General features: G+C 36.4%; 5 protein-coding genes across 6 annotated transcripts; 2 read left to right on the top strand and 3 right to left on the bottom strand.

The window, feature by feature from the left end:
* Positions 1-293: 293 nt before the first annotated feature.
* On the top strand, positions 294-7,590 carry LOC140779655 (THO complex subunit 6). The gene is made up of 13 exons (XM_073124843.1): positions 294-618; positions 952-983; positions 1,073-1,183; positions 2,428-2,504; positions 2,866-2,911; positions 3,214-3,274; positions 3,699-3,752; positions 3,933-4,013; positions 4,311-4,350; positions 4,857-4,966; positions 5,386-5,496; positions 6,890-7,006; positions 7,343-7,590. Exons 1-13 carry the CDS (start codon positions 388-390, stop codon positions 7,442-7,444), a joined length of 1,173 nt encoding a protein of 390 aa, XP_072980944.1. The 5' UTR covers positions 294-387; the 3' UTR covers positions 7,445-7,590.
* Positions 7,591-8,743: 1,153 nt separating this feature from the next.
* Positions 8,744-9,517, top strand: LOC140779253 (small ribosomal subunit protein eS30z/eS30y/eS30x). Its single transcript, XM_073124262.1, has 3 exons — positions 8,744-8,885; positions 8,973-9,110; positions 9,261-9,517. The coding sequence occupies exons 1-3, from the start codon at positions 8,882-8,884 to the stop codon at positions 9,305-9,307; spliced, it is 189 nt and encodes a 62-aa protein (XP_072980363.1). The 5' UTR covers positions 8,744-8,881; the 3' UTR covers positions 9,308-9,517.
* A 2,371-nt stretch (positions 9,518-11,888) lies between these two features.
* On the bottom strand, positions 11,889-14,984 carry LOC140779252 (vesicle transport v-SNARE 11-like). Of its 2 annotated transcripts, none has more exons than XM_073124260.1 (6): positions 14,851-14,984; positions 14,503-14,611; positions 14,364-14,422; positions 14,077-14,265; positions 12,640-12,810; positions 11,889-12,204 (listed from the first exon to the last, which is right to left on the bottom strand). In XM_073124260.1, exons 2-6 carry the CDS (start codon positions 14,594-14,596, stop codon positions 12,052-12,054), a joined length of 666 nt encoding a protein of 221 aa, XP_072980361.1. In that variant the 5' UTR covers positions 14,597-14,611; positions 14,851-14,984; the 3' UTR covers positions 11,889-12,051. The 2 variants fall into 2 exon arrangements, with proteins under 2 accessions (XP_072980361.1, XP_072980362.1); XM_073124261.1 differs by lacking the exon at positions 14,851-14,984 and adding an exon at positions 14,742-14,765.
* A 3,022-nt stretch (positions 14,985-18,006) lies between these two features.
* On the bottom strand, positions 18,007-22,075 carry LOC140778284 (ABC transporter I family member 1). The gene is made up of 2 exons (XM_073122923.1): positions 21,939-22,075; positions 18,007-18,902 (listed from the first exon to the last, which is right to left on the bottom strand). Exon 2 carries the CDS (start codon positions 18,837-18,839, stop codon positions 18,165-18,167), a length of 675 nt encoding a protein of 224 aa, XP_072979024.1. The 5' UTR covers positions 18,840-18,902; positions 21,939-22,075; the 3' UTR covers positions 18,007-18,164.
* A 2,071-nt stretch (positions 22,076-24,146) lies between these two features.
* On the bottom strand, positions 24,147-27,318 carry LOC140777473 (large ribosomal subunit protein eL28y-like). Its single transcript, XM_073121612.1, has 4 exons — positions 27,162-27,318; positions 26,737-26,889; positions 26,473-26,636; positions 24,147-24,435 (listed from the first exon to the last, which is right to left on the bottom strand). Exons 2-4 carry the CDS (start codon positions 26,882-26,884, stop codon positions 24,307-24,309), a joined length of 441 nt encoding a protein of 146 aa, XP_072977713.1. The 5' UTR covers positions 26,885-26,889; positions 27,162-27,318; the 3' UTR covers positions 24,147-24,306.
* Positions 27,319-27,785: the final 467 nt, after the last annotated feature.

The raw sequence follows: 27,785 nt of genomic DNA, 5'->3' as shown, positions 1-27,785 counted from the left end.
AAAATGACGTGCAAAAAGTTCTTAAGTTTTAGTAATAGTAAAATTAAGTATTTAATTTTATTATTACTAGAATTTTAAAAAGTTAAAAATTAAGTACAAAATAGCTCGTTTAGACCCAACTATACAATTGAAGAAGAAAATAACATTTATGAACGTTACATGCCATTATCCAGGAAATGGATAGGTTTTGGGAAATAATAATTGAAATCTGAGAGTAGAGTTCGGCGGATAATTATAGAAGAAATATATATATAAATATGTTTCCAGGATAATTGAGGGTGCCAAATGAAAAATTCGATAGAATTAATCCAACGGTACGCATGTCGGGCAAAAGTTAATTAATTCCTCGTTCTCTGCTCGTCCCAAAGCCTTCACAGGGGGACGGCAATGGCGGGAGGCGATGGAGGGGGAGGAGGAGGGCGCGATGCTAGGGAATGGGACGAAGAAGGCTACAGGCGGAGTATTCTCATGGACAGGGAGCTCAGCTCGCGGACCGTCTTCCGTACCGCCTTTGCTCCCTCCCAAAACCCTAACCCCGAAACCCTAGTCGTGGCTTCGAGCGATGGATGCGTTGCTTCCTACTCCATCGCCGCCTGCGTCTCTTATTCTCATGGCCAGGTGATTTTCATCGCGGTGATAGTAGCATTGCCTGTGGAACTAGTTCGATTTAATTCCTAGTAGAAGCTCCTTATATTTGCGATTAACGAAGTTTAGGGAGGACAGTATTCGGGCTTAGCATATTAATTATTTGCAGTACATTTAAGCTATTTTTGGATACTAGTGTAGTTTGTAACAGTATTTTTTTGGAAATAAGAGTTAAAATAAGTTTTTTTTTTTTGTCATTTGGCATCATTAGGAATTCCTCATCTGTTCTCCAGATGCGCAGCGTTCTTCTTTTGCAATCATATTGTTGATAATTTAACCACCTATTGACTTTGCTGCTTTTTGCAGGCTATGCGTTTTAATAGGAAAATTGATCAGCAGTAAGTTTAGTTGGCTTTTATGATGTGTTTATTTTCCTGTTCTCAACGTGTGTATATCATTCTAAAATCATTCTTTTCAACTGGTGAAGGTACAATTATGATTCTCCGCTGGTGGATCCACTTTGCATCATTCAAGGTCACAAAGGCCCTGCATATGATTTGAAGTTTTACGGTGATGGAGAGGAAACTTTGCTATTGAGGTGGATACCATAAATTTACACTAGCTTTCACTTGGTATTAGCACACACTTCTTTCCTTGTTTATTTCTTATCATATTGTGCACACACTTCTTTCCTTGTTTTCCTTTTTCATTTTTATTATTGTGTGGGATAGAGCTACGTGAATATGCTTGCCGTTTTGTTGTGCAAAATTCATTGTTTTAGTTCTTTTCAAATCTTTCATTTTCTTTTTTGTTTATTTACATAAACAGATGAATTTGGATCTGGTTACTCCCAAGGCTCTTTTGGTCTTTTATAGTTCATACATTAGAAAGATGCATAATCTTTTAACATAGTAAGAAGATGCAAGCATATTAGCAGATCTTGCCAGTAATGAAGATTTATATTTGGAGTAGCTCGTCTTTGTTCTATTTAGGATAATTATTTACTAATTAATTAAATAAGTTTGTATTCATGATTTCATTCAAATAATTAAGAAATAAAATAATATAATCAAATGAACAGAAAATGTTGGCAATCCTGCGATCTGTTTATCTGTGGAATGCAGCTGCAAAGTGCATTAGAGAAGATAATGCTTATGTTCCCGAGTTTGTGCTTCCTTTGGCTTCCCCTATCTGGTTAGTTATATATTTTTTTCTTTTTCTCTGGGTTCTTGAGGCGAAAAGTGGGAGATTAGAAAACAAACTTTGGTATAGAAAATTTGACTCAATTCGTCTTCCTCTAGACACAATGTTGATGCACATTTGTTTAGTAGAAGGCTTAGGAGAGTTGAAATCCAGTAAAGCAGTTCTTCTATATTCTAGTTCATACTTTATTATTCATTTATTTTGTATCACTGTGTGGTAAGAGTTAGACATTACTAATGAAACACTATGATATAAGTGATGCACTAACTTATGATGCTTATTGATTTGCCAAGCACCACAAGAAATCACAGATAAAGTGCTTTAGTTGGAGAAGGAAATTATGAGGTTTCTTTTTTCTTATTTGAATTCTAGTAAGATTCCGGAAGATCTTCTTGAAGCAATGGATATAAACAGTAGATTCATTTTCTTATAGTAGCAATATAATTGTTGTAAAGTAATGTGCATTTTAAATTTTCTGTTTTATGAGATGATCTTTCTTCATAATATTTGGTTGTTTACAAATATTTTTCCTATTTATAGTTGTACAATTAACCACAAGTAATGATATATATGCCTATAATGGCAATTCCATCAAGTTGGCTGGGAAAGTAAGAAGCTTATATTGCATTTTTTTGCCAGTTGTGGTGATGATGGCAGGATACGAGGCTGGAAGTGGATTGACATACTCAATTATGAGGCTCCTCTTCCTATGCAAGGTACTATAAGAATGGTTGATTATGTGCTTATACCCACAGTACAACCATAAGATTCCATGGTGCTTTGTTCTATGCATGGTCCTCTTAGAATGGACAATTGTTCCTTTCTGTCAAAAAGTTTTTCATCATAAGATGGCCATAGAAGGGCAAAGTTACAAAGTAATTCTCTCAAATTATCTTCGTATAAAAATATATTTATTCAATGGGGTACGCTATTAATGTTATGTTTTATCAACATCCACCTTGATGGCCCAAAACCCAGATAAAAGAGCTATCTTGACAGCTGGCATACACTTTTGTTAATAAAATTATCAAAATGGGTGGCTACAAAATTCACTTATTGTTATTATTATTTTGGCAGGGAACCTTCCGAAGCCAATACTTGATTTGGTGAACCCTCAACATGAGTTAGTTTCTGAAACCATTTGCTTTCACTAAAAAAAAAAAATCATATTTTGGTTTCATTTTTCCACATTATGTATCACTATTTCTCCATATTTCCATTAGTCCAGAAATTTTACTATATTTTACTGTTAGGAAAAAATTTCTGGTGTGACTTGTACATTATACACATCTTGCTATTTGCTTCAGACTTGTCCCATTTGATAATACATTATACACATCTGTCTATTTGCTTCAGACCTGCCTCCCTCCATTTCTTGTTCTTTGATATGTTTTTGGATACTTGCCCATTATGTTTATTTTACAGAGGCCCTTGGGATGCCCGTTCCCCAATACCGGAAAATAATGCAATTGCAGTAAGCAAGCAGGTCAGTACCTTAATGATCTCAATATTCTTCTTTGTAATTTCAATTATAAGTATTTAAACAGTTTTTATTCAAACTAGGAATACTAAACTAAGATTTAAACCACCATTTGTTATTCTTGAACTTGAAACTTGTAAATGTTTCTTATTTCTAGGATAACAACATATGCATAAGAGACCTAGAGAATTAACTTTAAAGTTCTATATGTCACCTAATAAGAAGGAAAGATGGTCCTTCAAATTATCTAGTAGTGGCAATTCTTTCTTGGACAATTACAGAGTTTCTTAATCTAAACCAAAATGCAACACACCAAAGGCATATCTTTTTACCATTTTTCATTTCTGAAGATATGTTTTCCCGAACAATCATTGCGTGTAGGCTGATTATTATTACATATGTATACGTGATGAAGTTCTTTCTTGAATAGGAAGGATCCATTTTTTCAGCTGCTGGTGATACATGTGCATATTGTTGGGATGTGGTAAGTTTCTTTTAAGAACAAATACATTATAAAGAAAATTCAAATTTAATGAAAGGTGTTATGGTTTTGTTAGTCTTAATGGAAAGATTACATGCTACTATCTTGTAAATTAGGTATTTAAATTTTCTTAGTTTGATTATGCCGGTGTTATATTTCCCATTGGTACTAATTTTGCTGCAGGAGACTGGAAAATGTAAACTGGTTTTTAGAGGGCATTCAGATTACTTGCACTGTGTCACAGTTCGAAGTTCGAGCAATCAGGTTACTACTATCTTCATCATCATTTCATACTCATTTCACAATTAGTAGAACTGCAAGCCAATTCTATTTCCAAAAGCTAATAAGCAAGCAGGTTACTATCTTCTAATTTTCTTTTTACCTCTATCAAGGCCTCTATTATTGTGGTTGTCATTTTACACAAGCTTGAGGACTCAACACCTATCTATTTCCATTAGATTTGATGTCACATAGATAAATTGCATAATTTCTTAATCATTTGTACATATTTGTTCTAATTCTCTTACATATTGTTAACATTTTAACTTTTTCTTCTTTCAGATAGTAACAGGTTCAGAGGATGGAACAGCACGTATTTGGGGTGAGTATTTTTATCTACTATTTATATATATGTATGAGTTAGATGACAAACTTTTTGTCCAAATTTTGACAAAAGCTCATCCCAAGGTCAAATAAATTGAGAGTTCTTTTTCTCCCTCCATCTTGGGATTAGCCAATATACCGTCACAATAAATGGCTAGGAAAGCATAAGAATTTCTTTCAAAGTTTTAATGTAAAGTTTCTACTCTCTCTCTCTCTCTCTCTCTAGCCATATATATATAGCTATGTGTGTGCCTTATTTTTTGTTGTGTAGTTGTTATTTTTGGTTGCTTCATTGTGTTGGTCTTTGAAATTGCAACTTAAGATGTGCTTAAGTTATTCTCATCGTTAATCACTGTTAATCACCGTTTTTGTCTTTTTTTCCTAATAATATCAACCATTGACATACACACACGTGCACACATTTTATTCATGTGGCGTGCTTATTTATGTTTGATGTTGTCTGATTTACTAGTACAGAATTAATTTTGATGAACTGCAATGTAGATTGCAGAAGCGCAAAGTGTATTCAAATTATAAATCCAGAAAAGAATCACAAGGTCACGGAGTCTTCATGGGTCAGCTGTGTTGCCATAGATACAAGTGAAAGTTGGCTGGTAAAAGTTTTTGCAACTGAGAAAATTTAGAGTTGACCTTGCAAAGTTTTTCCGACTCTTAGGATATCTTAGCTCATTATAATGGATGTAGCAAATTTTGAAATTTTGGTTTTAGGTTTTCCTTTTTTAGCCAACTCTTCAGTTTGATAAGTCACAGAAAACTGTATCATTTTTTTACAACAAAAGAAACAATAACACAGCTTTTTGTGACTCGTCAAACTGAAGAGCCGGCTAAAAAAGGAAAATCTAAATAAAAAATTCCAAAATTTGCTACGTCCATTATTTCTTTGGTTAGCATCAGGCAAATCAAATTATTTCTTTATTCTGTACTTCCCTTCTACTCCTAATCTACTTTACTTCCCTTGTGCTCCTAATCTACTTTACTTCCCTTCTACTCCTAATCTACCTTTCCTTTCCAGGCATGTGGCACTTGTAATGGGTTATCTGTTTGGAGTCTACTGTCCAATGAGTGCATCTTTAGCATTGACTCCTGTGTTTCCGTCCAGGATTTATTGTTTGATGGCAACCAAGTAAGTTCTTTCAGGAATCCATATTGTGTAACGTGATATATCTTGCGTCCAACACTTATAGTGTAAAGGTGAACTTTATCGCCTTGAAGAATAGAAAAAGAAGAAAATAATTACTAGATATAAGTTGGTATTTTGAAAAGTGGACTCCTGATGCATGAGGCTCCGTGTTTTGTGGTTGCAAGCTATATGTGCAGTCTTTTCATCATTAATATTACAAGATTTTCTCCTTGCCTTTAGCCCAAGCCACTACTGTGAATGGAAGGAGACCATCACACTAATTGATCACTGTAGTTTTTAGTAATTCAGGACTTGCCAGGAGGCCCAGGACAAGTTGAGCTTTAGTAAAATAAAACTAACTACTGTTCTTTTCATCTCTCTTGACTGGAGTTCGGGAGCAAAATTATCCCATTATCTTCTCCGTCGGTAATGATATTTGTCCCTACAAGAGAATGGGCCAAAGGAACTGAATGAAGAAGTTGCTTTTCATTTTATAACTATATATTTCCTATTTCCATTTTATTATCAAATAAAATGTTTACAAAGTCCGACGATTTTAGCTATTTCGGAATAAACCTCTAAAAGGTTCCTTTCTATCTGAAGGTTTATATCAATCTTATCTTCTTTAAAGGACTCAAATGCGGAATAAAGAAATAGTAAGGCTGCAGATTGCCCTATATTCTTGCACATTTTTAAACATAGGACTGTGAAGGTTGGGTAACAGGTGTTGTCTTGCAATACTTTCATAGCCTTCTGACTCGAACTTTAAATCCCTGCCTCCTTTGGGTACAGTCTTCCTAGATGTGATGTTTTCTTATCTAGGTTTGTAAGGGGACAGAGGTAAGGTTCTCAATTTTGCTTATACTATATTTTCTATGTCCCATTCTTTGATGTAGTTCCTCTAACAATGCTTTCATCGATCTATTTCTATCTGGTTGGATGCTGAATATTCATCATAATCCCAAATTTCCATTAAAAAAAATTCATGGTCTTCTTCAAATATATTGCTGTGATAACAAAATCTTATCCATTCTCTTCTACACGGACAACTTCTTCACCTCCGGCTTCTTCAATAGTCTATTCCATAACTTAGTTCAGGCTCACGTCAAATTGGATACTGCACAAATTGTTATATGGTTTGTTATATAATTGCTCCCTTTATTATCAGCTACACGTTAGATCATTACAGATTTCTAATATCTGCTTTAACTGTCAATCAGATTCAGCATGGTTTCTGTTATTCAGTTAATGTTACCTTTATATTCACTTTTTTGTTTACTCTGCTCATTTTACTTAGTTTTCTCACTTGATATATATATAGGTATTGCATTATGAATCATTAATAGTCATTTCTCTCTATGTACTTACGAAATACTCTTATGTATGCTGATATCAGATATTAGCTGTTGGTTCTGACCCTGTGCTCTCACGTATCACAATTAACGGAGTGGTTCTTTCCCAAATAAAATGTGCTCCTCATTCAGCCTTTTCTATCTCACTTCATCCATCTGGGGTATATCTCTCTCTCTTTTCTCACAAGAATCATGCAATTGAAACAGGAAGTTTGTTAGTATCCTGGTGTGTGGCTTTCAATAATCCCAGGATTATATCTACTTAGCTGTGCATTCAGTAATTATTAAATTGCATTGATTCTATGCATAAGGCAGAGTTTCAGCAAATTTAATATGACAGCCAGTAATCTACCATAGTTTTTCACATTAGTTGCTCTTGGGCATGTCTTCAGTAAACTTTTTATCGTAAAAAAAAAAAGTTCGGCTGTCATAGAGAGTTATTTCCTTGCTTCTCTTCGCAATTCTGTTGATCACTCACATCAAAGCATGCTGTTCAGATAGCAGCTGTTGGTGGCTATGGAGGCCTGGTGGATATCATATCAGAATTTGGGAGTCATTTGTGCACGTTTGGCTGCCGAGGTTTGGACAATTTTGAGTGAGCTAATTCTTCAGTCATACGAATTTTGATAGAAGCAACTATAGGGTGACTTGAATTGAACTTTCCTGTGATCATCACGCCTTTGTAATGCAATTTACTTTAAAGAGTTTCTCTATTTATACTAGTTGAACTCGTTGCAACTCCTCATTCCAAAAATGAGACTGGGAGGTGTTCTTGATCCAATTAACTTGACCCCTTTTATGCCACGTTGCTCTGCAGGAAAGCTCGACAAATCTAAGATAATTTCTTATTATAATGAAGGTCACTACAACATTTGTTCATGGCAACGATGCAATACTACAAGGCTACAACAACACAGTGAGGTTGATTATTTATGAGTGAATATTAACCAAAACAACCTTGAACACACGGTTTAATAAATATGTTAAGGTGCTACTAGCTATCTATTATTCCTTTTCTCCTCCAAAATTCTCTAGAGCTTTCAATAGCAAAATTACGAGCAATTTTCTGGAGGAGTAGATTCCCATAAAATCCTGTGTTGCAAGGCCCCACCCCCCCTTTTTTTAATATAATATATATGCTGTACTCGCCTTATGTTTTGACTTAAAACCAACAAGAGATAATTACACTTAGATTTCTGAATTATTATTATCTATTTTAATACAAATTATTTTATTTAATTTTTATGATTACATCGACTCTCACACCCTGCTTGGATGAAAATAATAGGAGAGGAGAGAATATGAGAAATTTTCTATTGTTTGGATGCAAAATTTAAATTTATACGAAAATAGACAGACGAGAAAGGGAGAGAAAAAAATGTATTTTAATGTCAGCTTTTATTTCTCCACAATTGGAGAGAAAGGAAGGTAGAAGAATTCCTGTGTGTATCTAGACAAGAAGATGACATAAAATTAATTATTTCTTTTCTTTCATATTCTCTCCATCCATCCAAATAGTAACTATATAAAATCTCTAAAATACACCTCTAATATTTAAATACTCACTAGAATTTTCTTTTTGCTAAAAAAATATCATACGACCGATTTGAGAGACCCTCCAGGAATCATTTCACTCTAAATATAAAGGTTAAGAATAAGTAGGATCAATTGACGTTTCCATTTAATACCCATTAGAGGAGGGTAAGAGATATTAGGAAAATTTAAGGAGTCAAAATTAAATAAATAAGGGATCTGCAAATGAAAATAGGTTCATAGTTCATATATGGGCGGATGTAATTATCCCAATAAACCCCCCCAAAAAATGATTATCCCAATAAACTATCTGAGAGAATCACAGCCGTCTAATGAATAAAGTACGGCCTCATCATCTTAGTCCTAGAACGACTCTTGATTCGCCAAGTCGTACTATATATAAAATTGCGGCTCCATATTACTCCTCTTCTTCAAAACCCTAATACTCGTAGCCGCCTCTTCTCTCTCTCTTCCTCCCTACTCTCCTCCGCTGCAATCCAGAGATGGGTAAGATTAAGAAATCCTTCAACTCTTCTTGTTGATTCCTTTCTTCCCTCCTCTCCTCATTGGATCTCGCATTTTTTCCTCGTTTAGGTAAGGTGCACGGATCGCTCGCACGTGCCGGAAAGGTGCGCGGGCAGACTCCGAAGGTGGCGAAGCAGGACAAGAAGAAGAAGCCCAGGGGAAGAGCTCACAAGCGCATGCAATACAACCGCCGTTTCGTCACCGCCGGTAAGTATTTGCCTTTTTTTTTTCTTCCGATTTACTCAGCCTCATTCTCTTTTTTGTTTTGTTTTGCTTTGTTATGCTCTATAGATTTTGCAGGAAAATATTAATTTTTTTCTTGTTTTTGTAATTATTTTAATATATGTTTTTGGGCAGTTGTTGGATTTGGGAAGAAGAGGGGACCCAACTCGTCTGAGAAGTAATAGATTGATGTCGGCAATGTAGTTGGTAGATTACTTCTTTTTTTTTCTTTTTTTAATTTGGAATTGGATTCGATGTTAGTGGTTTAAGAGAACATGGATTTTGTTTCGGTGATGTTTGTTGAACACTTTGATTCAGCTAATTTTCTAGCTGAAGGCCTTTAAATGTTGAGCAGAATCTCTTGACCTCTGAAAGAAGTGGTTATTTTTTAACGTTTTGTGGTTAGTTATTTAGATAGCTATATTCTGAGTGATGGACCAGAATAACATGGTCTTGTTTCTTTATAGTTTATCCGAGTCTGTATGATTAATGAGCAATAGGTTGGAGTTTTCTACTCTTTGTAGTGAGTGATGCGTTAAATGGTTATGCCTATTATGTTATTAGCTTGTCTTATTCATCTGTTCGTATGATTGCTATTCTGAAAAATCTCCAATTGATGTGCACTGAAATCTTAATTGTTTGGGCTGTTGGTTCCAAGGTGAATGTACTACTTTTTAAAATATCATGTGAATTCTAAGTTTGTTTCTTTCAATGTTGCTGCCTTCCTAGACATCTTATCTTTCTACAGTGTTGTGATATGTTCCCTTGTGAAGTTGAAGTTGCTCAAATATTAGTTATAATTAGTTCTGATCTTACATGAAGGCACATGCCATTGGTATTGGCAGAGGAAGATGTGATGTACAATCTGCAATTTAGCTGTCTAGGAAACGAGAAAAGATGATGCAGGATGATTGTTGATAGTGTGTTGCTCATTGTGAGTTGTTATCAAGTTTAAGAGCAAGTTTGTTCATTTGTTGGATTTGAGTTGTGCAGCAGTGAATCATGGTCGAAAGAAAAGGAGCCACGCATGTAGGGAATACCACATTATTCTAAGACACGAATCATAGATATCATAGAGGATACCTACTTGTATAGGAATTAATGAGCAGGTATATGTAAATGAGGTGATGGAATAGGAATTATTTAACTTTATGCTTTCATTTTCCCAATAATTTGGCTGAATTACCTGGTATCTTGGTTAGTCTGCTACTCCAGTTGTTTTTTAATTTGATCTTCTACTCCAGTTGTTTTTTATTTGATCTTCTACTACAGTTGGGTCAGGTTAGGTATGGAATTGGAATATAGAAAATGTCAGTGCTTGTACTGCAATATTCAGTAGATACCCATAATTGGACCGGAAAAGAAGTGAATGGAAGTATAGAGATATTTATCCTTATATAGTTGCTTTGTCTTTCCCTGAGTGGCAAAGTACAATTGACTAGTCAGAAAAGACTTTTTCTCATGGATACTTGAGGCCCTATTCTATTCACTTTTGTAGAATAGCTAGTAGTATAGCTATGTTAATTTTTAATACTAGTATAAGAGAGCTTATACTAATATAAATTATTCTTGTGTTTTTTTTAAAACTATTATAGTGTGCAATAGATATTCTTAAGGCAATATAAAATTAAAACGATACTTTGATAAATGACTAAAATATTCTTTTATCATGGATGGACTGAGGAGATGAAAAAAAAGAGTGAAAAAAAGAATTTTATTGAAACAATAGTTGATTGAAGTTATGCATTTTCAAAAATAAAAGTAATTACTATATATAAAAATATTAGAAGGAAAATGAGAGGAGAGAGAAGTAGTTATTATTATACTTAGTGTTGAGATATGTGATAGTTTACTTATTATACTACTAGTATAAGGAGGTTTTTTTTTATGTCAGAAGATAAATTTTATTTTATTATTTCACAAGTGAACAGAGGTGAATTATCGGGATTTACTGGGAATTTATTTTTGCAAACTGTGATATTTGACAGATCGGCGCTATCTTATCTAGTATCTGAAGTTCTGTCTTTCTCTTCGTGCTAACTTTGAGGTAAGTTTGGATAGAAGTTTTAATTAAAAGGATATCGTTCCTGAAAATTGTGTATTTAGCTTCTCTTTTTTCCTCGTCCGAGTGCTGAAGCTGTAGTTGTCTTTGTCGATGATTATGGTGCTAAACCAATATAGAGGGAGACAATGATCTAAGGAAATATTTCACCTCTAATTAGAGTCAAGCGTTGTGTCGGAGTGGGAATATCATAACCTGTTTCGTTTATCGCCTCTGGCAGTCATTTGAATGTATATGTGGATGTGGTGGTTGGACAGAAATGTAATGAAGGCATAGGCAGATGTTTTATGGCTAGGCCGTTTAATTTCCTTGGACTCATGTGGCTAAAGTTTGGTGATGTCAATAATAAACTTCCTCAGGCTCGCTGGTGGAATACTGGAATTTATTTGTGTAGATACTTTACAATAAGGAATATCGATTTGGGTCTGCATCTATTTTATTAATGAAGGACAATTTTAAATTCCCATAGGCTGAAAATATTTCAATGTATAGGTCAAACTCCACTGGCATACTTATTTCGAAATAAAGAGAGTTTATTTTTCAAATATGAGGCTTATTCTTGCTAACCAAACAGCCTTCCTTCTAAAGTGACCGTGCGAAATCGAGTCAACTTTAAATACCACAGAATTACAGATTTATGAGTAAGACGTTACTAGCATCATAAAAGCACTCGGTATATATATATATATCGACAACATGCGTAGAGCCAAAGACGTCTCACTTTTCCACAACAACAAACTAGATACAGCACAAGGGTTCAAGAAGGAAAAAAGACGAAGAGACTGTTGAGTCAAATGTACAGAATTCATTGGCCTTCAAACACAATCCAAAGACAGAATTATTTGAGCCTCCCGTAGCAAGGGTTCAATGAGCAAGTTTGAAGTACAGGATCAGAAGAATGGCTAACACCAAGACAGCAATGACGCCCCCAATAATCCACTTGTTCTTGTCCATTCTTCTTGACATGGCTGATAGGATCTTTTTGCTCTTGCCAACGTAATCATCCACTCCATGCAACTGAAATCAAAGCCATGAAAGAGATATATCACCACCAGAAAACAACATAATGTCGAGCAAATGAAGTACATAATTACTCAAAAACATCTGAATTGGCAACTCATTTAGCTAAAGCTGCTCACTAAACTGTCGGCACAATTCAAGGAAGCAGGATGGGGTGTCAAAGTTGGGTGGGTATGTGGCATTCATCTTGTTCTTTGCTATTTAGCACTAGCAAGTAAGAAAGCACAGTTGATGAACTGAATGAGTAAAAGTACAATACAATGGAGAGAATCTGGATTGAAGCTTAGAACATTATGTTGTTGATGAATATGTTCTCAAAATCTTTTCTTCTAATGCATGTCAACATGTTCATAATATTTAGAGTCTAAAGCAATCTAACTGTGAGAAAACATTTCATAACATTCTAAGTATCAAGGAAAATGATGGCCATACTGTATTATTAGCATGCAACAGAGACTGGCGTTGTTGGTGCAGATCCTGAAGAATAGATACACCAAGTTCCTCTGTCTCCAGCATAGTTCTTCGACCTTCTTTAATTCTGTCAGTTGATTGATTCAGTCTTTCTGTTGACATCAACAATCTTCCTCTTTGATCAGAAGACATCTGCACCATTTGATTATCCAATGGCATATTAGAGGGAACGGGAGAAGTTTTTAACTCCCTAATGCGGTAAGGAAAAATGATACATTCATAAAGAATGATAAGATGACAAGAGATCACCTCAAAGGAACACAAATACTGAATCTCTAATTAGTCAAGCAGAATTACAGCAGTTTGCACAAACAAAAAGGAGTAAATGATATGTGAATCAAGCGGGGCAACATAAGCACTCTTAGTTGCAATGTATACCGATGTACATTCTATATTCTTAGCTCAAAATCATACATAGTTAACTTTACCATATAATAATGATTTAATTACAATATCCACCTGGACTTGCTGGATATCAAACAAGCCAAAGGCCATTGATATTGCAAACTGTTATTTTGAGAGAAGAAAAAGAAGCGTTATGGTATAGAAACGAATTTATGAAAATAAATGTCATACCCACTTACTTTAGATGCCATTACTTTTTTCATATCCACTCTCTTCCTCCTCTTCTCTTCTTAGGAAAATATCATAACTCAACTAGTCCAGGACACATACCCTTTCCTTACTAATATAATTAGGCATAATAAGTCTAGTTGTTAAGGTTTTGAGCAATCAAAGATTCATTTTCCTGTGTGTTTCCTTTCTTTTGTATTTTCATTACAAGCTTCTGCATGTTTGTTAGAATTACCAAGAGGATGTCTATGATGTAATCATACAATTTTCACCCACAATCACTAATGCGAGATGGCGAACTAGAAACACAAGGGACGAGAGGAAGAATACAAACTAGCACACTTGATGAAAGGAGAAGCAACATCTTATCCCGAAGTTGTCATTGCAGTAGAAATCCATGTCATACGGGTATCCTACATCATTTAGTTTATATATATACATATATAATGCTTTTTAAATATATACCTTACAAACATTTCTAGGTTCAAGTTTTCAACATGTTTTAACCATATTGAGGAGCTAGAAGGACAGCATCAACATATAATTATATAGTGAAAAAATCATACTCTAAATATGAGAATGTAGAAGAGATCCCAAAGATATGTGGTTTTTGATGTTTAAGTTTCAGGTGCCAATAGAATAAAAGTGCGGCTTAATAAGTTTAACATGATCTAAATGCAGTTGCAGGTACAAGCTATATTAACATAGAAAGCAACACCAATTAATACATTAAAATTGGGAAAGATAATGCCAAAGGAAAGTAATAGGGATGCATAAAGCTTAAAGCTTCAAAATTGGCAGGAGAAAAAGGAGGCATCAGCTTACTGCTAGCGTATTTGCCATCCCTGACTCCAATAGCTCCTCTCGTGTTGCCTGGACAGAATTAGCGGTTGTAATTCTCTTAAGCTCACTCTTTAAATTGTTCAGATCAGATTTATATTCCCTCAACTTCGCCAGCAATCCAGCTCTTATACTTGGCTGCAAACTTCTAGCCTCCAGATCCATCTTCCTAATCTGCAGAGAAGATTAAATCGCGTCCGTTTTACGATTAAGAAAAGCGATTTTTTCCTTTACAAACATAATCATCAGCAGATCATGCAAACAAAATCTACCAGAGTTTCAGCATCGTCCAATCCGGTTTTGATTTCTTGCACCTTCTGCTTCTTTTTCTCTACGAAACGAATCACAGATCAAAGATGAGAATGCAAAATCAAACTAAAATGAAACTCCCGATCCAGACCATAACCTTACCTCCATCGAGAATAGCAGCCGATGAGCACTTTTGTGAGAGAGATGCGGAGATCTCGCAGTACTGGCGCTCGTAGCCATCGAATACCTCACTCATCGCGGATCAGCAGTTCTGCAAAATACATAAATAAAAGGAACACGAATTTAGAGATACAAATCGATTAATCTCCTGATCAACCCCGATTCGAAAACTCTAACCCTAGCAATAGAAGCAAACGACTCGAAAGAAAAAAAAAATTAACCGAAAACAATCCAATCCAGAGAAGAGGAGAATCGAATCGAATCAAATCAGAGAAAACAGATGGAGATGCGTGGAATTATTGATAGGGGCAAGGATTGTTGCATTGATACCTGGCGATGGACAGAGGAGAGAAGGGGGGAACTATTTAATGAGGAGAAAAGAGACGAACGAAAGGAGCGAGGCAACGAGGTCAAGAAGGCGTGCGGGTCCTTTTGCTTCTCTTTAAACACACCCCCCCCCCCCCCCCCCCCCCCCCCCCCCCGGGGTTCGTTTTAAGCTACTCTTAAGTACCAGCCCACCGAATAGAACCAGAACTAATCAGCTAATCCATTATCCATCCCTATCTCTTTCTTATCCAACCCAACATTAGGTTCCCTTAGTTAACTCTGTGAATGCCATGTCATCAAAGAATGCCAGTGGTCTATTTAATCGTTACTTTGGTTAACAACCTGGAGACCCACAATTAAGCTTCTTAATGCAAGCTCGGCCTACGGATTATAATCGGAAGAAAGAGAGGAAGAAAGAAGAAACATTTGGTCGCTTTTTGTTAATAAATGAGTCTTTATTCAGACTTATCCAGATAATTCCCTTATTATTACAAATGGCTTGACCCACTTAACATGAATAATTATATGGATTATGCCTGTGTTTGTGTCATCGATCCGTTTAATCTGGTTCCATTAGTACAAGTTATCCAAAATATTAACCAGGTTCTATGTTTTATCCTGAATTGACGAGTAAAAGCAGCAAGTCTTCTTAAAGCCCATTCTGGCATTCTCATTCTCTCTCTCTTTGTTCTCAACTACTCAACTAGTTATATTTATTAACAAATCAAATTATTGTTTTGTCTTTAAAATTACATCGTTTTAAATAAATATTATTTCAATCATGCGCTTCCTCTTTCCTCTCCTCAATCATATTATAGTTATTTGACATAGAATCTCTTAAACTAACTATTTTTTTTAATATCAACTTAATAATAATACTATTATTCTGATTTACAGTCAACCACTCAATTTGTCCTCGGCTCGTTCAAGTCCTCGTAAGATACCTAGAACAAGATTAAAAAATAGGTGTAGTTACCAGCGTTCTAGAGACACAGTATATAAGTTTTTTATAATGATTTTTATCTACTATAATATCAGAATTGGATTGTTTTGATGATCATGAGTTCAAAACCGCGTTAACATCTTGCATTTTGGTTTGAATTTATGCTAAGAGTAAGCTCTTCAAGACAGTGCAAGTTGTTGGACACTTGGACTCAGTAATTTTAAAAAAAAATATTTTAGATATAAAATTATCCAAAGCATCATCGATGTCATTTAAAATTAATTAATGAATTTTCTTTTGTTTGAATCCTTTTTATCTTCCTAGATATTAGGATATTAATCCTACCAATACCCACAGTTTAATATATATTACAATTTCACCCCTGCCAAATGGGAATTCCAGTGATGTACACTATTTCAAACTTCAATTCGGAAGTAAAATGAAGAGAGGTGAAAAGAAAAAGGAACTGAAGCTCTCAGCGCGAAAATTTTAGAATATATTCGAAGTAACACACGCATCGAATCATATAGGTACATACATAAGTCTTATACAGATCGGATGAACTATTCGAGCCACAGAAACCCTAGAATATCATCAAATCAAACAATGCGGTAGAACTAGAAGGAAGCAAAAAAAACGAATATGATGATATGTAACGCCCAGACAGATAACCACCATACGCCGTCAGATCCCGGGAGGAGAGGACGCGATCCGCATCGCAGCCGTCTGATCCATCAGTGGCGGAGAGATCCGAAGAGCAGCGCGGCGGCGGAGCAGAGGACAGCCGCGGCGAGCGGCGAGGAGAGAGCCATCGCGCTGGAAGTGGGGCTAGGCGCTGGTGCGTCTGCGGCGGCGGCGAGGGAAGCCATGGCCGACACCGCCACGAGGAGGACGGAGAGAACCCTAGAATCGACGGCGGCCATGGCGACTAGGGTTGGGGTGGAAGACAGGAGATTAGAGAGAACTTTTGGGTGGGGAATAGAATGGGAGATGACAGAGGGACTTTTATAGACAGATTCGGGCAGTGTTTTCTTTTTAAAAAATAATTTAATTTATTTTTTTTTGGCGCGGGCAGCTCGCTGCCCGTAGTTAGACAGTCTGGCAAGCAGTTGCGAGACAGCTATTTTGTTTATTACTTTCATAATTGCCTATACGCCTGGGTCCCGCGTGAGTTGAAGACTACTTTTTTTTTTAAAGTCTCTTCTAACTATTCTTTTATTAATACTTTCCAGAGTGAAAGAAAATTAATGCTCTACTGGAAATTGATGTTGATTGACTCATGGACTGCAGTGCAGCAGCAAGGGTATTACATTACATATAAATAATACTTAGTTATTTGGATCCACGATTGGATTGTTCATCAAATAAAATATCAAGCAGGTGAACCTTTTCTTTTTGGTTGAGAATTTTCAAAAATCCTATCTCTCAACAAACTTCTGTTATAATTTCAAATAAGAAGCCAAAAGATTATAATAATAACACAAAATTCGACTCATGAAGATATTGGTGAAATGTTTGGTATAAGGTAAAGTGCATGCAAGAGAGTCAGGCATTATTAGCAGACGCCAATCAGAGAAGGTGGAAAACTTGCATCCCAAAAAGTCATACCAAATGAGTCTCAACAAGAGGTAGCTGAGAGATCACAGCTAGTTCTAACAGCAGAAGCATATTCTCATGGTAACATTGCATGATTCAGACTGTTGATTTCGTCAGGCGCACTATCATCGTCATTATCATAATCATCATCCACAAAAACCAATATCTTCAATTAAAGTTCGCAGATGGAAGATGGAGGAAGTCTTACAGCTCTAGTAAAGAAAAGTCTTCCAACTGATAAGTTAGAGTAAAAAAGAAACAGCCAATAGAAGGTAGTAGTTGTCACTCAACTGAGAGGTAAAATGAACACACAAAATGACTACAGATATATAATGAGCAAATAAATGCTGCGCTCGGAAAGCATCATTTACTAGGATTACAGGTTTGAGTTAAGTATATGAAACAAATCACAATTGATATTGCCAAGCAAATGATAAATATGGGTACGACTAATATGACTAAATCGCATGTAAGTAGTCAAAAGAAAATTAATGAAACTATTTGTTATATCTAAAAAAATTAGTTTTTTTTTAATTTATCTTTTACAGCCAAACATCAAAATTAAAAATTTCTGAAATTAAGGATTTTTAACCCCACTTTCTAACAACTAAACAATCCAATGTGGAAGTCGCGATTAACTTTACTTTGTCATTCAAGTGATATCCTTGATAATGTTACAACAAAATACTGTTAATAGTGAAAGAATAATTTTGCACCAATGTACACAACCTTATAGGTAGTCAACTAAAAATGAAACATGAATAGATTTATGTTTACATTAGTGGACCAGATCGACCAAGGTTTTCCTTCTAGGGAACCTCTGTGGAAGCCGAAGAAACATTGCATCTTCGATCTCAATAGGCAGGTGCGTCGCCACAAAGACAATGCCCCCTTTCTTGCGATGTTCAGCTATTATGAACTCCAACAACCGAACCCCTTCAGAATCCAAAGCAACCGAGGGCTCATCAAGCAACCAAATTGGCCTATCTATAGCTAGCAATCTAGCCAATTGCAACCGCTTCCTCTGGCCCATAGAAAGCATCCTTGCCTTCTCGTTCACAAGCCTACCAAGCCCCATTAATTCAAGTGCACCCAATGACTTTCCACATTTTCCTTCCAATACCTCAAACCATTGAACATTGTCTAAGACAGTCAGCTTATCTTTTATCGCATCTTTTAGTGATAGCCAATTAAGTTGCAGCTTGTACTGTTGAAAAACTCCAGGAGATGTAACATCATGCCCATTCCAAAGGATCTCGCCACCAGAGGGGCGAGAGAATCCAGCTAGCATGCGAAGTAAGGTTGTCTTTCCGGAACCATTGGCACCGGTTAACATAAGAGCAGAGCCATCATGCACAGAGACATTAATATTACGGAGGACTGTTTGTGCATTGCGCATGCAGGAGACATTGTTTAGGAGTATTCGAGGAAGTGGAGGTTTGAGAGGGGGCATATGTATTTGTTAAATCTTTCGGCTGGAGATTGGAAACCAAAGTGTGAGATGTCACTACAAAACCTGGAGTAGAAGATAAGAACTGTGATTAATCAAACCAAAAACTCCAGATAAAATGCTGAAAGAACCCAAACAGAATAAATTATAAAGTAGGAGGAAATGACTTCCATTGCTAAGATAATTACTTCTCAATAACAAAATATCACTACAATCAGAATTATGTATTGAAAGGTAACTAATGAGTATGAGAATCAATCAAAAGCTTAATCTCCACCCTATCTAGTATAATATAGAAACTTAATGAAACAGATGACCATTTTATTTGTTTAGAGAAACGGAAAAATGGAACTAACTAATTAGTTGCTTCATAGAGACCATTTGATTTTGCCATATTCCTATTTTGGTTGACCACATCAAATCTTTTCAGACCCTCTGTCAAACATCTTAGGGCATTATCTTACCACATATCTACAGATCTACTGGCCACAACACTCTCTTCAAATATATGTGTTGAACATAGAAAAACAATAGACTAAAAGACATAAAACATTACCTTAGTAACTACCTATTAAAAATATTACTAAACCAAATCATATTAAACAACTATTTAAACTACAATAGTATGACTACATGTGGATCATCAATCATATTCTGCACTCCACCACAAGGGGATGATTTGATTTGCAAGTTCAACGAGAAGTGGAGAATTCTACTCAAGCAAAAACAACAAGGATTTGGTGGCTAAGGACTAAGGAAGTAAAAATTGACCAGCAAATAACTACTAAACTACCAGAATTTCAAAGATTGAAGTCCAAGAGGATGTCATCGCTTAAGCACAGCTAAGAAAAGGTTCTTTAAACAAATATTCATCATGAAAGTTCTGTCCGTTTAATGCTACATCATACGATTATTCTCAACAATATAATCACCTACCAATTAACTTACATAGTGGTTAAATTTGATCTCCAGAATGCTTACCCAATTTCAATTCTTAGGTTTAAGTTTTTTTCTTATGGAAACAAATTAATCAACTCAAAGATAGTTTGTATAAGATGATCCAAGATATTTCTCATTATCAAACTTCAATAATCCAGAGAACCAAGCTTAATAACTAAATTTTGAAACCCCATGACTGAGGTCATGCACAGTTGTTGAAAAATAGTGTAAGGCAAGAATAGGTTCTCCCTTACTAACAAAATTTCACCTCTTCACAGGGTAAATATTGCAAGATCAAAATTTGTTCCCCAATATCATAAATCTATCAGTAAAGTTACAATTAACACTTAAGAAAGGGCTAAGCAAAAGAAAATGTCACTCAGATCGATCAATCATGAGACTAAAGCTTTCAACTTCTCATACAAAAGAAACAAATTGGCACAGAATTCATCCCTAATAGATAAAAGCAAAAATAAATTTTACCACAAAACTACAAACTATGATCTTCCATTAGCTGGGGTGACAACCATAAGAAATACTAAAACAGGAGGCAACAATAGAATTCCAAGAAATGTGAATGACTCTCACCTTAGACTGGTGGAAGATAGGAATGAGATGTAGAAAAAGCGAGACAAATAAATAGATGGATAGAGAGATGAAGAAAGATAACAGGCAACGTGGCGACAGAGCTTGTTGTGGAGGTGGTGGCAACGACCAATGCAGTGGGCAACGAGGGTTGGTGAAGAAGAGGGAAAAAAAAGGGATTTTGTGCAGGAGTACTCATAGAGACTAATCGATTGCTAGGATTTTTGCAATGGTTCCCCTGTATCTAAATCTCAAGACTCTGAAAACTTGCATCAAACAACTTAAGATGAGGACCCACCGCTACTTCTCCAAAAACTGTGAATCGCCTCCGCTTAGCCTTGAGCTTTACCTGGCTCCCACCTCCACTTCCATCATTGCTCTAAGGCCTAAGAGGTCTAACTAGGGGTTCTTATGGGCCGAGCTGAGCCTTGGTTTAGGCGAGTGGGTCGGTTCAACCCGATCTAATAGGGTGTCCAAGATGATGAATGGTGAATCCTTGCAGTGTGGCATGCATAAATTTTCTGCATTTGATTATTGGGCTGGGCCAGACTCATTCACTATGCTACAGGTTGTCTTATGAGATTTCAGGTTTGGCTTTTCAAAACCTGAGCCTTGGGACTAGGGTGTTGTAGGGCAGTGAATGGTCATTGTCTACGATGCAACATGCATAAATTGTCTGCATCTAAGTATTAGGCTGCACTATATGGGTTTAATTGCTCTGCCAACCGATTTTCAAACCAGTGGATTGAAGGACTGTAGTTGATTGTGCAATGTTGATGAGATTGTGCTAGTGATACTATTGTTTGAAAGAAATAACAAACGCAACTGTGGAGCTCCAAGGTTTGGTAGCAGTAGTGGCTTAGATATATAATTTCTTGAGAGAACTAAGAACTCAAGACTTATCAACCCCAACATTTAAACCAATTTGAATACAGATCAAAATTTAGTACTCCTATGTTTATAGTAAAATCTTAATTAGTTGGAAGCTTTAACCGTTGATACCTTCATAATATCAAAGGAGAAAACAAAGTCTGATATTTTGGGTACATTGCATGGAACCTAGAAACTCTACAGTCTACAAGCCCTACTTAGATCATGCAATGGAGTGGAATCTACAAACTTTACTGTGTGATTTACAAATTTGGAACTTTAACATAAATGCTTATTATGAAACTGAAAATATTTTTCGTCAGCGCGAGAAAAGGAAAACTAACACCTGTGAGGCTCAATTAATATCCAAAAGAAGTACATGCAAATAAGTAGATAACACCAACATCCTGATGAATACAATCACAGCTTGTCTTAGCAGGCACGTAAAGAAAATTATTTCATCTAAACTATGAATATCTAAGACATATTATGGAGGATCTTCTCATGTGTTGTTATCATCAGCCTACAGAGTAAAGTGAAAAATAAAATCCCATTTCTTACGATGAATATCTCAATATAACATATCCAATTTCTACTCAAACCCTCACAAAATAAGAGGAAAGGGTTACTAGTAATCAAAGATCTTATCAAACACGAACGACCAAACTTAGCATTCCATCTGAGATCTGCGTGAGAATTTGATCTTACCGGAGATGAAACTGCGAGTGAATCTCCTATTCGTCTCTCCGATTGAGCTCCGAAGGTGAAGCAGCTTGGGGCGGCTCCGGAAGACCCTCATAAACCCTGGAGTTAATCTATTATACTTTATCGGATGGAATGACAAGAATGCCCACGATAAGTTGGTTTGTTGGGCCCATACCTAACATTATTGGATCGGATTAAAAAGGTCCCATCTGGTCACTACCATGAATGCACTTTTTGAGAGTATATATATGTCATTAATTTAATAATCGATCTAAATTAAAATGTTATAACATATAGAGATAACTAATAAAATTTAAATTAAACTCTGTCTCCTAGTTATGACTGGTATTAGTATAACTATAAATTTTAGAGGGTTTTTAAAGTATATGTCTTTTTATATATTTTCATCAAACATTTTTACCATCTTATCCTACATTTGACCAAAGACGCATATCCGGGAGTGCTCGGAAATACTGAGAAAATAGCCAATGACTCTAGACTCTAGAGCCAGAATGCTTGTATTCAATGTCGATTTCTTCAAGAGTCTCAATTTGCTCGCTCACGAAATTGGATTCAGGATTAGCAGCGTGAGTATTTATATGACATAATGATCAACAGATCAATGAAACCCACAACGATCGCCTTTGTATGTCACTAAAGGCAACCAAAGAGGGGAGGGCTAGATTTGGAGCTACCAGAGGGGCCAAAAACTCCTCCTCTCCACCTAGCGATCCTAGATGAGAGGAGGAAGGAGAGCCTCCCCCCACCACCAAGCACCTCCTTAGCAAAAGCTAGATCGGTGTTGGGGGGTGGCGAGAGGAATGTTTGAAGAAAAGAGTAGAGAAAGGAGATAACTTTTATTCAAAAGGAAAAACAAGGGAAAGAATCATACAATGCGAATGAACGACTAGGAGCACAAGCATCGAATCATACAGGTACATAGGGTCTCATAGAGATCGAATGAACGGTTCGACAGAAACCCTAGAATAACATCAAATCAAACAATGCGGTAGAACAAGAAGGAAGCAAAGAAGAGTATGGTAATATGTAACGCCTAGACAAATAACCACCAGAAGCCGTCAGATCCCAAGAGAGGGCGAGAGAACGCATCGCAGCCGTCGGATCCATCAGTGGCGGAGGGATCCGAAGAGCAACGCAGCGGCGGAGCAGAGAACAGCAGCAGCGAGCGGCGAGGAGAGAGCCATCGCGCCGGATGTGGGACTCGGCGCAGGTGCATCTGCGGCGGCGGAGAGGGAAGCCATGGCCAGAACCGCAATGAGGACGGAGAGAAACTTATAATCAACGCCGGCCATTGCGACTAGGGCTGGGGTTTAGGAGGAAGAGAGACGAGAGAATATTTGAATGAGGACTGGAATAGGATTTGGGAGGGGTTTTTATAGATTCGGGCAGTAGTTTGTTGAGCGGGCAGAGCTGCCTGTAGTTAGAAGACTGGAAAGTAGTTGCGAGACAGCTATTTTGTTTATTTTGTTATTTGTTCCTTGTGGGTCCCGCGTGAGTTGAAGAGTTCTTTTGAAAGTTTCTTCTAATTCTTTTGTTAATACTTTCTAGAGTGAAGAAAATTCTCTACTGGAAATTGTTCTCCATTGACTGCAGCAAGGGTATATTATACATGTAAATGAAGCTTTTAGTTATTTGGATCCACGATTGTTAGTCAAATAAAAACCAAGCGGGTATACTACATTTCAGAATTTTCAAAATCCTATTGCTGAACGAACTTCTGTTTTCAAATACTAACTCAAAATATCATAAAAAATTCGAAATTTGACGGCATTGGATATTAGTAATGTTTGTTGTAGGTGAAGTACATGAGAGAGAGAGAGAATGAGAGAGAGTTATGCTAGCCAACAACTGTGCAGAGAAATTTGCTGACAACAAGCAAGTCAAGAGACAAAGATGCCCCTATAACTAGTTATAAAACAACATAATATATTTTCATCATCTCCAATAGAAGGTATGAAACTTGCGTACCAAAAAAGTCATACCGACAGAAATTCAACAAGAGGTTAGCTGAGAGATCACAAGCAACGAGATAGATTCACCCTATTGTGCCCATTTGTTTAAAGCAATTGAGCATTAATAAACTATCAATCTCTTGTAAGGTATATACTGGACAACTAGTTATAACAGCAGAAGCACATTCTCACAGCATTGCATGATCCAGACTGGGTTTTAAGAGACGCACTATAATCATCATCCACAAAACCAAAATCTTCGATTAAAATTCGCAGATAAAAGATGGAAGCAGTCTTACAGCTCTAATAAAAAAAGTCTTAAACTGACAAATTAGAGTAAAAATGAAACAGCCAATAGCCTCACAAGATCATCACAATCAACCAAGTTTAGTTACTTATTATACTTTAGCAGCCTGCCTGTTCCTCTTCTTAGCACCAGACTTGGCGACCATAAGGCTACGGTGCACAGCACTTAGCCTGGCAAGAGCTGCTTTAGTAAGATCTGGACGGTAGTTGTTGTCAGTCACCTGAGGAAAAATTAACACAAAATTACTACAGATCTATAAAATTAACACACATAACAATATATGCCCAATAACAGGAGGCCTGTTGCGGATCATGACCAGGGAAGAGACATTGCCCGAGCATAGTACAAAGGAAATAAATGCTGCAGTGAGAAAACATCATTAACTACAATTTAGCTAAGATTATACATTATACATGATGAGGTCAGCAAAGAGATAGGACTTGTACACTGAGTTGTGTGCCTAAATTCAAGATGAACTGCAGTGTCAGTGATCTTTGATAGGTGATGGATGATTAAAAAAGATTACATGTTTAAATTCAAATATAAGTCACAATCCTATTAAATTGAAACTTAAAAACTAACTTCCATCCCAAGATAGAAGTCAACAAAACAAAGCAACCTGTAGAGAGTTTTCAGCTACAGCAGATAGCTCCCTATCAACCAAAATACTATCAGCATATAACCTAACAGGGCCAAAATAAAAAAACCAAAGCAACATTACCAAGTCCCTTATACACCACTTTAGGAAGACAGTCAGTGTATTGAAAGATAGCTACGGATTGTGAATGGTCACCCCACTGCCTAGCACGTAGGCAGAAAGCAGGAGTTGGTGGTCTAGCAATTTTAATATATATAAAAAAGTTACATTTCTATATGATATAATACACACACACACACTAATATGGCATTATAAAATTTTAATAATGCAATTCACAACCATGAAAATAATAAATTACAAATTTGTAATTCACAAATATGTATACATATTTCATTAACATCTTAATAATAAATTACCACGATCTGAAATTAAATGTATTAATAGTTGGTGGTTTCCAATGTTAACATTAGAGCACGTCGCCTCTCTCTTTCCTACCACTCTTTCCCACCGGTTAAAGCACAACGAAAGAATACAGAAAAATAGTTGGTGGTTTCAATGTCAGAAAAAGAAAAGAAGAAAAAGAAGAGGAGATTAGGCAATCGGCAATCCACAACTTCAACAAAATCACCGTTCGATTGCAACTGTCGTTCCCTTGCAGCCGCCGCTCAAAGCCTTCACTGCCCGCCGGTTATACTTGCTTGCCGTCATCGACTTCTCACTGCCACTAGGAGATGATTGAGAAAGGGAGACAACCAAGGGAGGTTGAGGGAAAGAGGTGATCAAAGAGTAAGTTTTTAGCGCTCATATCGATAGTGAGGAGAGAAAAACAACTGGGTTAGTTTGATAAAATGGTTAACGGGTTAACGAATAGTCAAAATTCGACCCTATGTCCAAATCCATTGCTATAGCGGGCCGCTCAGCCCGCTATGCAACTTGGCGGCCTGCCAAGTTTGCCCAGGTATCTGGCCGCCATGGCCACTTTTTAATATGTTGAAGACAACACACATGGAATTCACACCATCTACAAAACAAAAAATTGCTTAAATTCAAATATATGGATCAAACCACATATAATATTTGCCAAGCAAAGGATCAATATGGGTACGAGTAATATGAATAGATCACATGGAAATTTGATAAGGGATAGCCAAAAGTTTACACATATGGCTATTACTTGAAAAATGTTTTCACATCATATTCAAAACAAGTGAGATCTTCACATAAGCAAGCGAGAAGCTATTGCTGAGAAAATATACTTCCAAGGTAAGTGCATTTACAGTGGAACCACGATGTGGTTTCTTAGTGAATTTAGCTTGCCGTTCTTAAGCTACTACAACCTGTAACATGCTCATAGCATCCTTCTGCATGTAAACATGAAACAGAAACAACAAAAACAATAACAAAAAATCCTACAACTTTTTGGTCAACAGTCTTCAATGACTTCATTCACCAGAAACAGAATAAACTCAGCAATTAAATAGACTAATAGCTGATCCTCGATTGGCAGTGATCAGCATTCCCCTTCATACTTGATATGGCACAGTTTTGTACAATATTTACCAACAACATATAGACATGTCAATCCAAAAATACATAAAATCATAGAAGCGCATGGCACAAGAATTTTAAAGAACTCTATCTGAAAACAAATGCCCGTACCTGGTTCTTCACTGCCTTAGCCATCTTTCGGAACTCCTTTTTCATGACAGACTTGTGATACAAGCTACTGGGCTTGTTTTGCTTCTTTGTCTTAGTGGTTGCAAGAACCACGGAAAGGTCCTTACCTCCTGATTGAATCATCACGGTCTTCTTGTTTGCCAAACCTAAGTATTTTTTTTTCCAGGTCCATCATCAACTACTAGTACACCAAACATACGTAAAACATTCGACCTAAAAACGTAAAAAGGTCTTGAAATTTCTCACCTGAGTGAGTGTATGAGTTAACATTATACAGATTGTTCGGTTCCTTGCTAAACTGCACCTTTGCATTTCCATTGCCAAACTGCTTCACTAAAAAGGCATTATTTTTCTTCACAATCTCCCAGATAAGCGGGCCAGGGACTGTTGCCATTTCGACTGCAGCGAGTAAAAATAAACACCAGGATTTAGATCTCGTTCAGTACAATGAAACGAGAAACGATCGTAGAACTCGAATCTTCTACTGGAATAAATGGTTCAACAAACCTTAAATTGGCGTAAAAAGAAAATTCATCAGTGTAACATATCTATTTCTATTAAAACCCTCACAAAATAAGAGGACAATTTTACAAGCAATCAAAGATCTTATCAAACGCGAACGACCAATCTTAAGTAGTATATTGGATATCTCTTGGGTAATTTGATCTTACCGGAGATGAAGCTGCGAGTGGATCTCCTTTTCCTCTCTCCGATTGAGATCCAAAGGTGTAGTAGCTTGAGGCGGCTCCGGAAACCCTAGTATGCCGCTTTATAGTTTATAGCGCGATCTCAATAAACCCTAGAGTTAATATATTACTTCATAGAGTGGAATGACAAGAATGCCCACGAGAAGTTGGTTAGTTGGGCCCAAACTAAGGGTCAATTAAGTTATTGGATCGGGCTGGCATTATTGGATTGGGCTAATATATCTCACTTCTAATTTACTGGATCGGGCTTATATTGATCAGGTAATAATAATTGAGGGTGACAAACTATATAGATAGGAGTTGGGACAAGCAAAGGTCAAAAGGCCCCATTTGGTCACGACTATGAATGCACTCGTGAGAGTATACGGAAATTTTGTATATAAATAAATTTGTCCTCTTCTCTAAATGTTACCTAATTTTTCTAATTTTACCTCATCTCACTTTCTCTTCTCAAGGTAGAGAGGAGATGGTATCAGACTCCAGCTCTTTATATACTTTCATCAAACGCTTTTACCATCTTATGCTATATATAACTAAAGACAATATCCCGGAGTTGCTCGGAAATACTGAGAAAGTGTATCTCTCTAG

Source organism: Typha angustifolia, chromosome 15 (genome assembly GCF_048772165.1).
Source record: "Typha angustifolia cultivar Huaian chromosome 15, ASM4877216v1, whole genome shotgun sequence".
Classification (NCBI taxonomy): Eukaryota; Viridiplantae; Streptophyta; class Magnoliopsida; order Poales; family Typhaceae; genus Typha; species Typha angustifolia.
This window is presented reverse-complemented; position numbering and strand designations above follow the sequence as displayed.

Bases quoted from the DNA above. Each gene is read 5' to 3' on its own strand.
- LOC140778284 (XM_073122923.1), bottom strand. From the start codon at position 18,839: ATGCCCCCTCTCAAACCTCCACTTCCTCGAATACTCCTAAACAATGTC.
- LOC140777473 (XM_073121612.1), bottom strand. From the start codon at position 26,884: ATGGCAACAGTCCCTGGCCCGCTTATCTGGGAGATTGTGAAGAAAAAT. The intron at 26,637-26,736 runs GTGAGAAATTTC...AAAAATACTTAG, and splicing joins TAACTCATACACTCACTCAG to GTTTGGCAAACAAGAAGACC. The intron at 24,436-26,472 runs GTACGGGCATTT...ATTTTTCCTCAG, and splicing joins CTAAGGCAGTGAAGAACCAG to GTGACTGACAACAACTACCG.
- LOC140779253 (XM_073124262.1), top strand. The intron at 9,111-9,260 runs GTAAGTATTTGC...GTTTTTGGGCAG, and splicing joins CCGCCGTTTCGTCACCGCCG to TTGTTGGATTTGGGAAGAAG.
- LOC140779655 (XM_073124843.1), top strand. From the start codon at position 388: ATGGCGGGAGGCGATGGAGGGGGAGGAGGAGGGCGCGATGCTAGGGAA. The intron at 3,275-3,698 runs GTCAGTACCTTA...TTTCTTGAATAG, and splicing joins CAATTGCAGTAAGCAAGCAG to GAAGGATCCATTTTTTCAGC. The intron at 3,753-3,932 runs GTAAGTTTCTTT...ATTTTGCTGCAG, and splicing joins GTGCATATTGTTGGGATGTG to GAGACTGGAAAATGTAAACT.
- LOC140779252 (XM_073124260.1), bottom strand. From the start codon at position 14,596: ATGAGTGAGGTATTCGATGGCTACGAGCGCCAGTACTGCGAGATCTCC. The intron at 14,423-14,502 runs GTAAGGTTATGG...TTCGTTTCGTAG, and splicing joins GGCTGCTATTCTCGATGGAG to AGAAAAAGAAGCAGAAGGTG. The intron at 12,811-14,076 runs GTAAGCTGATGC...CAAATGGTGCAG, and splicing joins GGATGGCAAATACGCTAGCA to ATGTCTTCTGATCAAAGAGG.